The sequence below is a fragment of the Phyllopteryx taeniolatus genome, chromosome 1 (genome assembly GCF_024500385.1).
Source record: "Phyllopteryx taeniolatus isolate TA_2022b chromosome 1, UOR_Ptae_1.2, whole genome shotgun sequence".
Lineage (NCBI taxonomy): Eukaryota > Metazoa > Chordata > Actinopteri > Syngnathiformes > Syngnathidae > Phyllopteryx > Phyllopteryx taeniolatus.
In genome coordinates, this window is record NC_084502.1 from 26,453,878 (window position 1) to 26,470,540 (window position 16,663).

The window sequence follows — 16,663 nt, forward strand, 5'->3', positions numbered from 1 at the left end:
ACATTTGGGTTTCAGATCAAAAGATCCATCCATCCATCCATTTTCTGAGTTGCTTCTTCTCACTAGGGTCGCGGGCGTGCTGGAGCCTATCCCAGCTGTCATCGGGCAGGAGGCGGGGTACACCCTGAACTGGTTGCCAGCCAATCGCAGGGCACATACAAACAAACAACCATTCGCACTCACAGTCACACCTACGGGGGATTTAGAGTCTCCAATTAATGCATGTTTTTGGGATGTGGGAGGAAACCGGAGTGCCCGGAGAAAACCCACGCAGGCACAGGGAGAACATGCAAACTCCACACAGGCGGGGCCGGGTCCTCGGAACTGTGAGGCTGATGCTCTAACTAGTCGGCTACCGTGCCGCCAGATCAAAAGATGAATGAGACAAAAGTTCAGAATTCCAGGTTTTATTTCATGGTATTTACATCGAGATGTGTTAAACAACTCAGGACAGAGCGCCTTTTTGTTTGAAGCCACCCACTTTTCAAGTGAGCAAAAGTATTGCAACAGACATTATTAAATTAACTTAAAGTGAAAAGCATTTATTTGGTGGCATAACCCTGACTAGCAATAACTTCGTCAAGCCTGTATTGACTTCAGCAGACTATTGCATTCTTCATTTGAAATGCTTTTCCAGGCCTTTACTGCAGCCTCTTTCAGTTCTTGTTTGTTTCTGGGGGTTTCTCCCTTCAGTCTCCGCTTCAGGAGGTAAAATGCATGCTCTATTGGGTTAAGGTCTGGTGATTGACTTGGCCAGTCTAAGATCTGTCACTTTCCCCCCCGATGAAGTCCTTAGTTGTGTTGGCAGTGTGTTTTCGGTCATTGCCTTGTTGCATGATGAAGCTTCTCCCGATTTGTTTGGAAGCATTTTTCTGTAAATTGCCAGACAAAATGATTTTAGCAGCAGAATTAATTCTGAAGTCTCCAAAACCAAGAGTTACAGCATCAATACAGACGAGTGAGTCCGTTCCAGAAGCAGCCATGCAAGCCCAAGTCATGGAATTACCTCTCCACCAAGCTTCACAGATGAGCTTGTCTGTTTTGGATCATAAGCAGATCCTTTCTTTCTCCATACTTTGGCCTTTCCATCACTTTGGTAGAGGTTAATCTTGGTCTCAGCTGTCTATAAAACTTATTTCCATAACTTTTGTGGCTCTGTACTTCTTTGCAAAATCCGATCTGGCCTTCCGATTGTTTTTGCTGATGAGTGGTTTGCATCTGCGGCACAGTGTATGAGTGGTTAGCACATCTGCCTCACAGTTCTGAGGACCTGGGTTCAAATCCGGCCATGCCTGTGTGGAGTTTGCATGTTCTCCCTGTGCCTGTGTGGGTTTTCTCTCTGGTTTCCTCCCACATCCCAAAACATACATGGTAGGTTAATTCATCCATCCATCCATCCATTTTCTACCACTTATCCGAGGTCGAGTCGCGGGGGCAGTAGCTTCAGCAGGGACGCCCAGATTTCCCTCTCCACAGCCACTTCATCCAGCTCTTCTGGGGGGATCCCGAGGCGTTCCCAGGCCAACCGAAAGACGTAGTCTCTCCAGCGTGTCCTGGGTCGTCTCCGGGGTCTCCTCCCGGTGGGACGTGCCCGGAACCCCACACCAGGGAGGCATCCGAATCAGATGCCCCAGCCACCTCATCTGGCTCCTCTCGATGTGGAGGAGCAGGGGCTCTACTTTCAGCCCCTCCCAGATGACCGAGCTTCTCAGCTTATCTCTCAGGAGGAGCCCGGACAGACTGCAGAGGAAACTCATTCCGGCCGCTTGTATCCGGGATCTTGTTCTTTCAGTCACGACCCACAGCTCGTTACCATAGGTGAAGGTAGGAACATAGATAGACCGGTAAATTGAGAGCTTCACCTTTCGGCTTAGCTCCTTCTTTACCACAACGGACCGATACAAAGTCCGCATCACTGCAGACGCTGCACTGATCCACCTGTCGATCTCCCGTTCCATTCTTCCCTCACTCGTGAACAAGACCCCAAGATACTTGAACTCCTCCCACTTGGGGCAGGATCTCATCCCCGACCTGGAGAGGGCACGCCACCCTTTTCCGACTGAGGACCATGGCCTCATATTTGGAGGTGCTGATTTTCATCCTAGCCGCTTCACACTTGGCTGCGAACTGCTCCAGTGAGAGTTGGAGATCATGGCTTGATGAAGCCAACAGAACCACATCATTTGCAAAAAGCAGAGATGCAATACTGAGGCCACCAAACCGGACCCCCTCCACGCCACGGCTGCACCTTGAAATTCTGTCCATAAAAGTTATGAACAGAATCGGTGACAAAGGGCAGCCTTGGCGGAGTCCAACCCTCACCGGAAATGAGTCCGACTTACTGCCGGATATGCGGACCAAGCATAGGGACCCGAAGGACACGGACGAACACTTTCTCCAAGTCCACAAAACACATGTAGACTAGTTGGGCGAACTCCCATGCACCCTCGAGCCCCCTGCCGAGGGTGTAGAGCTGGTCCACTGTTCCACGGCCAGGACAAAAACCACAGTGCTCCTCTTGAATCTGAGATTCGACTTCCCCACGGACCCCCCTCTCCAGCACCCCTGAATAGACCTTACCAAGGAGGCTGAGGAGTGTGATCCCCCTGTAGTTGGAACACACCCTCCGGTCCCCCTTCTTAAAAAGGGGGACCACCACCCCAGTCTGCCAATCCAGAGGCACTGCCCCGATGTCATCCGATGTCATGTTAACTCATCCACCCCCGGGGCCTTGCCACAGAGGAGCTTTTTTACCACCTCAGTGACCTTAACCTCAGAGATAGGAGAGCCCGCCTCAGAGAACCCAGACTCTGCTTCCTCATGGGAAGGTGTGTCGGTGGAATTTAGGAGGTCTTCGAAGTATTCTCCCCACCGGCTCACAACGTCCCGAGTCGAGGTCAGCAGCGCCCCATCCCCACTATACACAGTGTTGATGTTGCACTGCTTCCCCCTCCTGAGATGCCGGATGGTGGACCAGAATTTCCTCGAAGCTGTCCGGAAGTATTTCTCCATGGCCTCACCGAACTCCTCCCATACCCAAGTTTTTGCTTCAGCGACCACCAAAGCTGCATTCCACTTGGTCAGCCGGTACCCATCAGCTGCCTCAAGATCCGTGTTCACTAACGGGTTCGTGAATTGCCGCCACGACAGGCACCGACTACCTTACGGCCACAGCTCCGGTCGGCCGCCTCAGCAATGGAGGCGCGGGACATGGTCCACTCTGACTCGATGTCCCCGCCACCACCGGAACATGAGCAAAGTTCTGTCGGAGGTGGGAGTTGAAACTCCTTCTGACAGGGGATTCTGCCAGACGTTCCCAGCAGACCCTCACAATACGTTTGGGCCTGCTTGTGAAAGACTACAGATAAATGGGTAATAGTGACACAGGTGGTTGGTCTGATATGACAAAAAAAAAATATCTGAAATTAATTCTCTCTACACTAGCATGCATGGGCCGTGATGTTCCTCAGATAAGGTTCCAGTCTATATTTCGTCTTAGGTTTTCCCATCAGTGCTATCGCTTTCCTGTTGATATCATTCCAAATAAAGGAAGTCGTCAGTCATGAGTGTGAATGTGGTAGTTCTTTGTGGTCTATATCTGCAAAAAATGGTGTACAGTGTTACAAATTGTACCTTTGGTTCTATATTTTGGGTTCATGTGGGAGTCTCACAAAAACAGCAAATTTATTTTGTAGAGTATTTTTTTAGTATGCTAAAAGGATTTGTTGTTTGGATTGTTTTTGTTCCGATGAAGAAGCCACTATATTTTAAGTGTGTGTGTGTGGTGAGATTGTGATTTGCAATATGCAGCAGTCATGTCCACCTGCCTTCTCTAGAAGTCAGCATTAATAAGCCTTGAATAATACAACTAGCAAAGACAAACCCACTGCAATTTAAAGTAATGAATGTTCCTCCCTGAGCCGCTGTCAGATACATTGTCAGATATCACATCAAACTTGAGTTTAACTTCCAGGACAGAAGCAGATGTGTGGAGCCATATGCATTTGGAAAGTTAGTGATTCACGGCTTAAACTATGCATTTCTTTCTTTCAGTCACCCCTGATCTGCTCCCGGAAATCCCCCTGGTACCATCCCTGCCTGTGCCATCATCAGCGCAAGCCAGTGGGAAGGCCCGGAGGCGCAGCGGAAGCGACAGCGCTGCCAGGCATCGGCCATTGAGCGCAGCCCTCAGGCCAGGCCCAGGTAGAGGCAGCATGGAGGTGGGCATGCGGGTAGTTCGTGGCCTCGACTGGAAATGGGGAAATCAGGATGATGGCGAGGGTCACGTGGGAACTGTGGTGGAGATTGGGCGGCAGGGCAGCACCACCACCCCAGACAAGACTGTGGTCGTTCAGTGGGACAGCGGCACAAGGACCAACTACCGCACTGGCTACCAGTCTACCTACGACTTGCTGCTGTATGACAATGCTCAAATTGGTAAGCGCTCTAGAGTTGAGTCATGCCAGAAAAGTGGCCAACTTAGAGCTATTAAAGTGCCCCAAAACATTGTTTTTTTCTTCAAAATACATTAAATATGTTTGAAGTGCTAAAAACATGACAGAGAAACAATATACAGTTGTACTGAATTGTTAAGATATGGCATAAAACCCTTTTTCGCCTTCTGAATTTTCCTGATTTTGTGTGCGGGGATAAAAACTGTCCTTGTGATGTCAAGAGGTTTGGGCGTATACTTTCCGTCCCCCACTAAATAAACACCGGGCGCCCTTATTCCATGCAGTGGCATCCCACGGAATTGGCACTTCCTCATTCATAATGGACCCATTTCTACTGGTATAGCATGCAGTTAGCCATCAAGGTATGCCCACCACTCGAAAAAGTACATTTCCCCTGAAGTGCAATGTGTTTGGTGTTATTTGGGCTAACATGTCTCTGCCGTGTGGCCCCACGCACATTGTGTTGCGAGGCAGCACCACACATCAGCCCGATAGCGGTTAGAGTATACGGCAAAGTTCCCACGCAACGACGAAGACCTTTCAGCCACTTGCGTTGCAGGCGAGGAAGAGGAGGGGGGGAAGATAAACCATCCGAATGTGGCTGCTGAAAGCTGCAACTCACAACGCGTGCACCATGAAATCCACCCCCCAACTCCCTCCGTCGATTAACGGCCCGCTAAATTTAAACGGAAACAAAAGGGGCAGAATGACTCTCTGAAGCCCGTGAAGGGGCTATGTGCATCGCTCCTCTCCCCGCAGATAGATATGAGCCGTGAAAGAAGTATTTGATTGACAGCTCGAGGTGGGATTTTCAGAGCACCCAGCAACACGCCCACAGCTTCTGGAAGCTCAAAGAATATCTCAGTTCTTGACCATTTTAAGCCTGATTTCACATACTTTGCAATTTATTGTTATTATTATTTGTATCCATTCAGTCATTGTCTGGCTTGCTACATTACGCTTTTCTGTGGTGTGTCGAATATACAAGACATTTTTTTGACCGGTTTGTGGCACTTTAATAGTTGATTTTGAGTCTTTGTTCAACCTACCATGCATGTTCTTTGGCTGTGGGAGGAGACTGGAGTAGGTGGCAAAAACTCATGCAAGCGTATGGAGAACATGCAAATGGCACATAGAAATGTCACAGAACGGACCCTTTTGACTGTTAAGCAGATGTGCGAGCTCCAAAAACCATTAAAAATTTCATAAAGGTTTTATGATTGTGGCATTTGGACCCTGGTGCAGTTTTTATTTGTTTTTTTTATATGGAAGAAATGTTTTAAAATCTGAACAAATCGGAGATTGGCCAGCGTCAATGATATCATATAATATAATATCAGAGGACATTATATCAATCCCCAGATGCTCATGCTTTGGAAAAAAAGATGCATGGGTTTTTCATACCTTCCCCTCATTCATCAATGTACCTGTTATTTTCTTCAGGACAAACGGTTCTCCACACTAATCCAGAACTACTTTTTCCTGTTTCTTAGCAATCCTCAATTCTTGCATGTTTGTGCATTAACTTGATTATAGCATTCCCATGATGCATTTTGGTGTGTATGGGATGAGAAAAGGCTGTCACTTTATTAATGTTGTTAGCATTTTGTTCCATTGTCCTGTGACAAACTTTGCCTTTTAATTAATGAACTGAGAGAGAAGAGCAGAGCACTGCGCGACTTGTCTGTTTGTACTTCAGTGACCTTATTCTGCATTACTGAAGTTACGCCTCCTTCTCTCACAGGGGTGCGTCACTACAATATCATCTGCGACAGCTGCAAGAAGCATGGCATCAGGGGCATGCGATGGAAATGCAAGGTGTGCTTTGACTATGACCTGTGCACACAGTGCTACATGAACAACAAACATGACCTGAGCCACGCGTTTGAGCGTTATGAGACGGCACACTCTCAGCCGTGAGTATTATACTCCCCCCTTCTCCAGGATCATTCATCACCCTCTATTTACTTTGTAGTCATTGTGCTGTAATACCAGCCTCCCCTGATTGAGTCAGAGGAGTTAAGCATTGAACTCTGATTACCATTCAGACTGCTGTCATTTTCTGTATGGAAGAATGTACTCCTCTATCCTCTGCCATTAAGGCTTTTCATCACTGTTCGTAAGTGGGATTGCACAGTCAGTTTCTTCTAAACTTTGTGCATATGAATAACGTATCTGAATTAAAAAAAAAAAAACACTCATGGTAAATCAAAACTACAATGAAAGCATAGAAAAGGTACATAAGATGAATAGACTGTTGATCAAAAAGGAAGCCATTTACCAACAGCGTTCGGTGGAGTAAACGCAAAGTCACTTGTATTTCAACCAATTGGGGGAATGTATTCAATATTTTTGTTATTGTTTAGTTCTGTGTTATCGCTGCCAAATGTTGACACCCGGGCACCTCCAACAGGACCTACACAGTGGTAAATGCACAAGGGGTGCACGAAAGATTTTTGGTCTGGTTCTCAAATGAGCACCATAGGTTGTTGCTTGGCGCCATCGAGGGGTCTCACTCAGGGTGCCATTCAAACTAGCACAGCCACTGCTTACAGTATGGGACTGCGCAATAAGATAATTTGGCACAGTTCTCTGGGGCAGCAGTTCCCAGTCTTTTTTGCCCCACACTCCTGTTTCACGTAAAGACTTATTTTGACGGACTATCGAAGCTCCTGTGCCGCAAGACTGAGACGCCCACGGAGCCTGCCGTTTGCCGTCGGCCCCTGTGCCCACTCAGCCACCGTCACCGCCTGCGAGTGGCGCCGTTGGCGGGGAACTTTCTTGTGCGGCACTGGCTTGCAACTGAGCTCAAATTAACTTCGAAAGGAATGAATCAGTTGAGGAAGTGACCAAAAATCACATAACACATTCAAGCGCCTCACAATAAAGGTTAAAGCTAAATAGAACATTATTATTATTATTAAAATCATTAGCAACTGTTAGTAACTACCGGTACTGACCTACTCATTTTGAAACATGATTATTAGTTATTATTGATGATATTCCATCCATCCATCTTCCATACCGCTTATACTCACTAGGGTCGAGGGCGTGCTGGAGTCTATCCCAGCTGTCTATGGTTGAGAGGCAGGGTATACCCTGAACTGGTCGCCAGCTAAACACAGGGCACATATGAACAAACAACCATTCACACTCACATTCACACCTATGGGAAATGTAGTCTTCAATTAACCTACCACGCATGTTTTTGGGATGTGGGAGGAAACTGGAGTACCCGGTGAAAACCCACGCAGGCACAGGGAGAACATGCCAACTCCACACAGCCAGGGCACCGTGCCGCCACTTCGAACATACGTCGTGGTAATAAACTGATAAAAAATAATAAATTCGGCGGCAAGCGGCATCGGATCTTTTCCCCAATGCGCTGCTCCCGTAGCTGGGAAAGCCCGTGAGCCTGACAGCGATTGGATTGAAGCATTTTACGAAGTGGGGGAAAACCAAAACCATTAACACTGTTCACACACAGCAGAATAAGCGCGCTCACTTTAACTTTTATCAGGAAGGGCTTTTGAGTATACCATTTAATACCAAAAATTTTGTTTTACGTCTTTTAAAACTTGATCACCTAATCCCAAAAACGTAGTTTTATGTCTTTTAGGTTTTTTTTCACCATAGGCTTCAGAGGGGGGCTGACGTCACTCCTCACCATAGGATTAGGCCTGAGAGCAATTTTAATGCCAATAGAAACGGACACTAGATGGCAGCAGTGCATCACACAACTTAGAATTCTACCACTAATTACTAAAGAACGGAAAAAGGTAATGTAGCGTATATGGGTTAAATAAAAATCTTATTAATTTAGGAGAAAAGAAAGAGCTGGAAGCGACACTTGCGTCACTTCCGGGTTATCGTAATTTTAAATTACAGCGCTATAAATCAAGCTATTTTATATATAAAAGGGGCACCACGTCACTTTTGATGTGGATAAAAAATTTAGGAAAAATGACGAGAAACCTTTTTATCAGTCTCGTAATCTGAAGGCTGCTACACTTTAGAAAGAGTTCTCGACGTCCAGAGGTTTTTTTTTCTCAAACCCAAACACACACAGCAATGCAGGCACTGATTTTTATGGAAAATTTAATGATTTAACATGGGGGATCTACAGGGGAAGAACACAGAAAAACACAAAACAAATAAAGTACAGATGAACATTGGCAAAGGAAACTGACTTGTCATGAGAGATTGGTAGAATGAGCGTGTACTGAATGCATATAGCTGGGAATTCCTGTTCTTGTTAATTTAAACCCAAATATGCACCAATCTGTACTTTTAGTAGACCGCAATGTTGGACTTGCGTGTCTTGAACAAGTTTGAGGCAGGCTTCCGAGTGTTCGGCCGGCCCGGTCTGCACCAGGAGCAGGTGGATTTGGTGGAAAGGAAGAAGAAAAAGGGGAAAAAAGGAGCACAAAAAAAAAAGTTACCAGGCAGGACGGCAGGAGCCCGTTCGGAACGGACGCGTTGTCCCGCTTCCGTTCCCTCGGGATGAGCTCAGGCCCCCAAACAGGGTAGCTTGGAATGCTTGCAGGATGCTCTGCAGCCGAGGATGCGCTGATGTGTCCTCGTCACCTCGTGCTGAGGTGGGCATCCTGCCTGGTCCAGTTGTCGGCAAGTTGGTCGGGTGAGACAAAAGCTGCCCAGAGAGCATAGCGCCGGCCTTTTTATGGACCAAGCGAGCCAGGAGGGGGTGGTTTACCCCCTCCCACCTTACTTTCCCACCTTCGGCACCAAAAGGGGAGCTGGACCGCCTCTGAGTGTTAATTTCCCATTTTGGTATTATTTTGTGGTTTAAAACCATCCATCCATCCATCCATTTTCTGAGCCGCTTATCCTCACAAGGGTCGCGGGAGTGCCGGAGCCTATCCCAGCTATCATCGCGAAGAGGCGGGGTACACCCTGAACTGGTTGCCAGCCAATCGCGGGGCACACATAAACAAACAACCATTCGCACTCACATTCACACCTAGGGGCAATTTAGAGACTTCAATTAACTTAGTATGCATGTTTTTGGGATGTGGGAGGAAACCGGAGTGCCCGGAGAAAACCCACGCAGGCATGGGGAGAACATGCAAACTCCACACAGGCAGAGTGGAGCCGCCTTTGTTGGTGAAATCCTCTGGGCTAGCGTGCGGGGGCTAAGGTAATTAACTTAGCGTCCTAGGGCGAACTCAGTATCTTTGGTCTCTGCTTTGAAGCTCCGGGTGCTATAATTCACTTTTTATCCTCAGTCTTGTAATTTGAAGGTTGCTACATGTATTAGATAAGTGTTCTGGACAGCCAGAGGTTTTTTCTTTTCCTCGAACCCAAACACACACAACAATGCAGGGAGTGAATTTTATGGGAAATTTAATGAGATCTAACATGGGGAATCTACGCGGAAATAATACAGAGAAAAAAACAAAGGACAGACGAACATTGGCAAAGGAAACTGACTTGTGATGTGAGGTTAGTAGTGAGCATGGGATGACAATGCGTATAGCTGGGATTCCTGTTCTCGTTAGTTTAAAACCCAAATATCCCCTAATCTGTACTTTTAGTAGACGTAACGAATGTTTCAAGTGCATGTGATTGTTGGGAACACTGTAATATTTGCAATGTGGCATTCGTGTTGTGTGGGGTGAAATATTTCATCCGATTCAGTAGCCAACAGATTTGACATCAGACATTAAAATTGGCAAAATACAGTCACGAGTGACGTTCATGTAAAGTTCTTAAAATATTAAATCACATTCAACTCCTGTGACGATTGTGATTAGTTAATCCAGGTTTGCAGTGTATTTCTGCCACCTGAGGGTGTCGCTTGTGCACCGTCCATTGTCCCAGCCATGATGTGCAGGTGTCACGGAACACAGCAGGAAGGAGAAGTCTTTGTTGTTGAGGCTCTCCAGGCTAGCTGGTGGTGGAAATTAATTAATTTAGTGTTTTTAGTGTGAAACCAGGTGTCTTTGTCTCAACTTTGATGCTCCTTGGGGTTGTATTTCACTTAGCATCCGCGTTTGAAACCAGGTGTCTGTGTCTCCGCTTTGATGCTCCCGGCTTGTAATTCACTTAGTGTCTGTGTGTGAAGTTGAATCTGCCGTGCTCCGTGGTCGTCCACCTCGGCGGGGGAGCGGCGCTAGTGATGCCGCTTGGTCTGGAGTTTTTTGGGGTCAGAGTGCCATTGGACAAGAGCATGTTTGTTACTCTACCCTTGTTTTTCCAATTTCTTATTAATTATAATGCCTGGTACCACAAAAGGTACACTATATTACCTGAAGAATACATACACAGGCCAAAAAGTGTTGTCAAAACACCACAGAAGAGTAATGTTAACAAGCTGGACAATGAATGAATGGATTAAAAAAAATTGTGAAATCAGGCTTAAAGAAGAACTGAGACATTCTTTTAGCTTCCAGATGCTATTGGCTTGTTGTTGGGTGCTCTGAAAATCCCGCCTCCTGCTTTCAATCAAATACTTCTATCACTGATGCGGTGCTCCTCTGCATGCGAGGAGAGGAGCGATACACAGCAGACGCTTCCACAGGCAGCAGTCATTCTGCCCCTTTGTATCTGTTGAAATTGAGCAGGCCATAATTTGACAGAGGGACTCGTCAACCGCGAGGTAGCCTATGGCTACCAAGTTGCAGCCTTCGGCGGCCGCAGCCGGGTGGTTGTTTTCCCCTCCTCCTCCTCGCCCGGGATGCGAGTGGCTCACGAGTCCCTCCGTCGATGAGAGTGGCTGAGTGACGTTCGCCGTGTACTCCAAGTGCTGTCCGTCTGGCATAGGGCTGTGGGGTGGAAGATCCTGTGCATTTTGCTGTTGCCTTGCTACGCAACACAATGTGGAGGTAGAATGCAGAGAAATTTTAGCCCAAATAACACTAAACGCATTACACTTCAGGGATGATGTATTATTTTGAGTTGTGGACATACTTTGATGGCTAACTGCACGCTATTGGTAGAACTGGGTCCTTTAAGAATGAGGAAATGGCCATTCCCCCAAATGGCCATGGCATGGAATAGGTGTTTATATAGTGGGGGACAGAAAGTATACGCCCAAACTTCTTGACGTCACGAGGATAGTTTTTAGCCCTTCCCACAAAAGCAGACTAATTTAGAAGGTGAAAAAGAGTCTTAAGCAATAGCTCAACAATTCAGTACTATGTTCTCAGTCTTTGCAGGTTTTCAGCACTTCAAACATCCATCCATCCATTTTCCCTGCCGCTTATCCTCACTAGGGTTGTGGGGGTGCTGGAGCATGTCCCAGCTGACTCTGGGCAAGAGGTGGGGTACATCCTGAACTGGTCGCCAGCCAATCACAGGGCACCGATAATCAAAACAACCATTCACACGGACATTCAGACCAACAGGCAATTTAGTCTTCAATCAACCTACCATGCATGGTTTTTGGATGTGGTAGGAAACCGGAGAAAACCCATGCAGACATAGGGAGATTATGCAAACGCCACACAGGGGAGGGTGGATTTGAACCCAGGTCCTCAGAACTGTGAATCAGATATGATAACCAGTCGACCACAATGCCCACTTCAAACATCCATCCATTTTCTTTACCGCTTATCCTCACTAGGGTTGCGGGCGTGCTGGAGCCTATCCCAGCTATCTTCGGGCGGGAGGCGGGGTACACCCTCAACCGGTCGCAAGCCAATCGCAGGGCACATAGAGACCAACAACCATTCACACTCACATTCACACCTACGGGGAATTTAGAGTCTTCAATCAACCTACCACACATATTTTTGGGATGTGGGAAGAAACCGGTGTTGTACCATGCAGGCATTAAAAATGAACAAGAAAGAAATGAGGGTGGTCTATCTTTTCCCATGACTATATTATTCTATTTATATAGTAAAAACCCATTAAAAAAAAAAAAAAATCCCTTTAAAAAAAGCATCATAGCCAGGGCGCAAACCGCAATATAGTGGGGGAACATTGTACATTTTTGCTATGTAACCAGAGTATATATAGAATAAAATTGAAAAATGTGAATGCACTGAGCCGAACCAAGAAGACCTAAACTCATTCATTGATAACACGGTGCTTAAAAAAATGAGACTATTACCTAATGTTAGGTTAATGCCACTTCCACGAACACCAAAATCATTTTTTATGTTTCTGTAATGGTTAATACACCAGTATTTAGTTCGTTAACCTAAATTATATTTTTAAAGCTCAAATATAATTGATTTAATTTTTAAATGTACTGTCCAACAAAACTGAAACAATACTAAAGCACATTTTTTGTTTCTTGATTAACATCAAACTGTAATTATTTACTCGCATTCCTGAACATACTTTATTTTCTTGATGTATCAGAGAAATCCAGTGAGATTGCTCCAATTTGGGTATGAAAAGGTGAATTCCGTTTGAAATCCTCATATCTATTTAAAATTGTAAAAAGGCAAGAGCTCAGTGAAATTCAGTAGCACTTTATGATGCGAGATGGTGTTTTTGAAAGGGGATCAAAGACATTAGTTAAGCGCTGTACATTTAGGCTTTCTCTCACCCAAACTGGTATGAACAAAATGGTGACGCATTTTGACTTTCCAGTCAAATACTACCTTGATGACAGAAATACATTTTATATCTACTACCTGTTGTGTAATGGTTTGTCACCTACCACAGTTTTTCATCATTAGATATTGATTTGTCTCTGAGGTTGAAATGTTGTTTGGCTTAGTAGAGCCCTGTGTATTTGTGGAGCTGTACTTTGACCTTCCAACCAAGTCAATACAGGGGTGTACTTACACAATGTAAAGGAAAACATTATCTCACTGATTTGGCTTTTTTCAAATTTTTAGATACATAACAAAGGTTTGATTTCAAATTTCAACAATATGCATTTCTTAAGTGCAGCGTTTGATTTAATGAATTTAATCTAATTTTTTACTATCTTGAGATGCAGTATTTGTTGCTGTGCCTCTTCTTATTTTGTATTTCTGCCATGGCATCACATGAAAGTCACCCCTTTTCTCATCCGATGAATGGAAGAGAGAGAGAGAGAGTTCTCTATGTGATGTGCCATGCTGCTTTTTCCCCTTTTTTTAAAATACCACATCACACTGTATATTCCCCACGGCATTTTTTAATAGCACAGTCATGGGACCCATTTTTTTCTTCTTTGAATGGCTCTTTTAACGTGGTTTCAGTAGTGCTCCTATTTGTACCGCCATTTAACTCTTGTTATGCTGTGGGTCAAGCGGTCCCATTTAAAGTTAAAGAACTAGAATCGAATTATAAGATGTTTTTCTTGATAAAACTCTGCTTGATAAATGTAACCAACAGTTGTTATTGAACGTCCTAAATGTCTTTGTTGGTACACATACATCTTCACAGAAATTGATATAGGATGTAACACTGTCCGTATATTCATCCAGGCTGCCACTTGAAGTTTCGAAGACACTCCAGTCTCTTCCATCTTTGCTTCATTAGTCCACTTCTTCACTGTTTTCACCAAAGGCTTCGCACATTCAAGTTTGTTCCTGTAATTTGTTATTAAGTGAATTAAACTGTTATCAGATGAGCAAAGCGGCAAGGGGGCTAGCACGGTACGAGTCCTTCAGCGTGGTATTAGGTTAAAGTCCCCAAGTATAATGTGGGATGGATCTGGGTGCTTTTTTTCCCAAGTTGGTTTACTTGGTCAGCCAGCGCTTGTAGTGCGGCGTTCGTGTTAGCCTTGGGCTGGGGGTCGGCGAGAATGAATGAAGCAAACTCACTGCGTGAGTAGAATAACTTATTGTTCAAAAACAGCGACTCTGAGTCCGGGCTGCAGTTTGTGCTGAGCTCCGTGATGTCCATACACCATTTTTTGTTAATATAAGAGCATATTCGGCCACCTTTTTTCGCCGATAGCTCCTTGTCGCGGTCTGCTTAGTGAAGTTGGAAGCCGGAAAGCATTACAGGACCATCGGGGATGCGTTCACAAAGCCATATCTCCCTGAAGCACAGGGCGGCGGAACATCCAAAGTCTTTACTGGTCTTTGTGAAAAGATGAAGCTCATCCATTGTGTTTAGTAGACAGCGTAGTTTTGTTTGGTGAATCGACGGGAGAAGCTTTCGGAATCCTCGCAGTCTGAGTTTAAGATTTATTCCGGCACTCTTCCCTCTGTGGCGTTGTCTGCGCTTCCTTCATGCTCCATCGACTGCAGCCGCTCTGCCGGTAAGTAATTCAGAGAAAAAAACGAGTCCGGAGTAGACTCCCTAATGTTTAGCAAGTCTTCCCTTGTGTAAGTAAGTTGTGTAATGTCTCCAAAGATGGTGCATTACGTGACCAGGTGTTGGATAGGGATGTCCCTACCAATCCGATACCGATATTGCAACCTTGGGTTTTGGCCGACACCAATATCGGTCTGATCCGACATCAGCAAAAATCATACATGCTTTACTTATTTTGTAGTATGGAATGTTAGAAACTGCTTGATCAAGGGATATTACTCAAACATAAATCAGTAATCCGCAACAGTAGGTATGAGAAAACCAGACCCATTTATTAGTAACCAAGGGTTACATAAAGTAACTTTAAACATAGGAATGTACTACAATTGAATAAAATAAATAACAATTATATTAGAAAGTCCTGGAAAAGAACTTCAATAAAACAATAGTAATAATTTAAATTGCAACATAACCACTGCTTCATGGTGCCATGAGATGCACAGTCAGCACAGTTAAAACTGCTAGCAAATTAGAATGTAGCCTCACTTCACTACTTCCCTCCCACTCCGCTCTGGCCGAATCCACGCCCCTTGCCGGAGTGCATGCGCAAGTCACCAGCTGGTTTTACCGTGATCATCTTGTAGCAGGTACTTAGCCAATTTCATCACGTCTTGTTCACCGGTAAGTAAAAATAGTTGTCATATTGAATATGTGGCAAACTATCTCATGGCATTATAGTTAGAAAGTTATTAGCATGAATGTTACATTTCATTATTAGCCCCAGCAACTAGCTTTGATAAAAGCTATATCAATACTCCACATTGTAGTACAGAGGCAATGAATTTATATCATTTGTTGTTGACAGTTGCAAAAAAGAGAACACTGCTATTGGTGACCCTGGCCGACTGCAACACCTGGCTGAGTAAGTCTCTGGGTAGCAGACAAGGAGGTACTCTATGCACTGTATAATAGTCTCATGATTTGTACACACTCATTTACACACACACATTTTAGAAACTGTAAATCACAGGTGAAAGCAAATTGGCAACAACCATGATTCTTACTAAAACGGTGTACCAAAACTTCAAAATTGTCATATTTAAAAAATATTGAGCTGTCGCAAAAGCATTTTTTTGTAACCAAACCCATTTTTACAGTAACTTGAAAAAAAGCTAGACATACTATCATCCTGGACATCTGCTTTCAAAACGAGTCATCCATCAATTTTTCGTGTATGTATGGGTAATATGATGAGCCAATTAATCATTTATTTCCAGTCATAACAGCCATCTGAGGGGAATTGTAACTACAATGTGGCCTGTGACAAAAATTTGTTTTAACACCCCTGCATGTATATATACGTGTACAAGAATGAAAACAGAATAAAAATGGTACTGTATTGTATTCATTAATTTTTGTTGATGGGATGGGTGTGAGGGATTTTTTTAAATACTTACCTAAACTGCTTTTATCTGTGGACATCAGAAAGAATACAGTGGGTACAGAAGGTATTCAGACCCCCTTAAATTTTACACTCTTTTGTTATAGTGCAGACATTTGCTGTAGTCATTTAAGTTAATTTTTTTCCCTCATTAATGTACACACAGCACCCCATATTGACAGAAAAAAACCCCAGAATTGATTGCATCTCTGGAGCTCAGCCACAGTGATCTTTGGGTTTTTCCCTTTACCTCTCTCACCAAGGCTTTTCTCCCCCGATTGCGCAGTTTAGCCGGACGGCCAGCTCAAGGAAGGGTTCTGGTTGTCCCAAACGTCTTCCATTTCAGGATTATGGAGGCCACTGTGTTCTTAGGAACCTAAAGTGCAGCAGAATCTTTTTTTGTAACCTTGGCCAGATCTGTGCCTTGCCACAATTCTGTCTCTGAGCTCTTCAGGCAGTTCCTTTGACCTCATGACTCTCATTTGCTCTGACATGCACTGTGAGCTGTAAGGTTTTATATAGACAGGTGTGTGGCTTTCCTAATCAAGTCCAATCAGTATAATCAAACACAGCTGGACTCCAATGAAGGTGTAGAACC

At 44.8% G+C, this 16,663-nt stretch overlaps 1 protein-coding gene across 4 annotated transcripts in view; it reads left to right on the forward strand.

The window, feature by feature from the left end:
- The window catches only part of mib2 (MIB E3 ubiquitin protein ligase 2), a 93,132-nt gene that overhangs the window by 19,996 nt on the left and 56,473 nt on the right, over positions 1–16,663 (forward strand). For 3 of the 4 annotated variants that reach the window (XM_061784023.1, XM_061784031.1, XM_061784005.1), the window contains exons 2-4: positions 4,054–4,437; positions 6,199–6,370; positions 15,490–15,546. In XM_061784023.1, the coding sequence (XP_061640007.1) occupies positions 4,215–4,437; positions 6,199–6,370; positions 15,490–15,546 (452 nt within the window). In that variant the 5' untranslated portion in view covers positions 4,054–4,214. The remainder of the gene's footprint in view (positions 1–4,053; positions 4,438–6,198; positions 6,371–15,489; positions 15,547–16,663) is intronic. The other variant, XM_061784013.1, reaches the window with a different exon arrangement.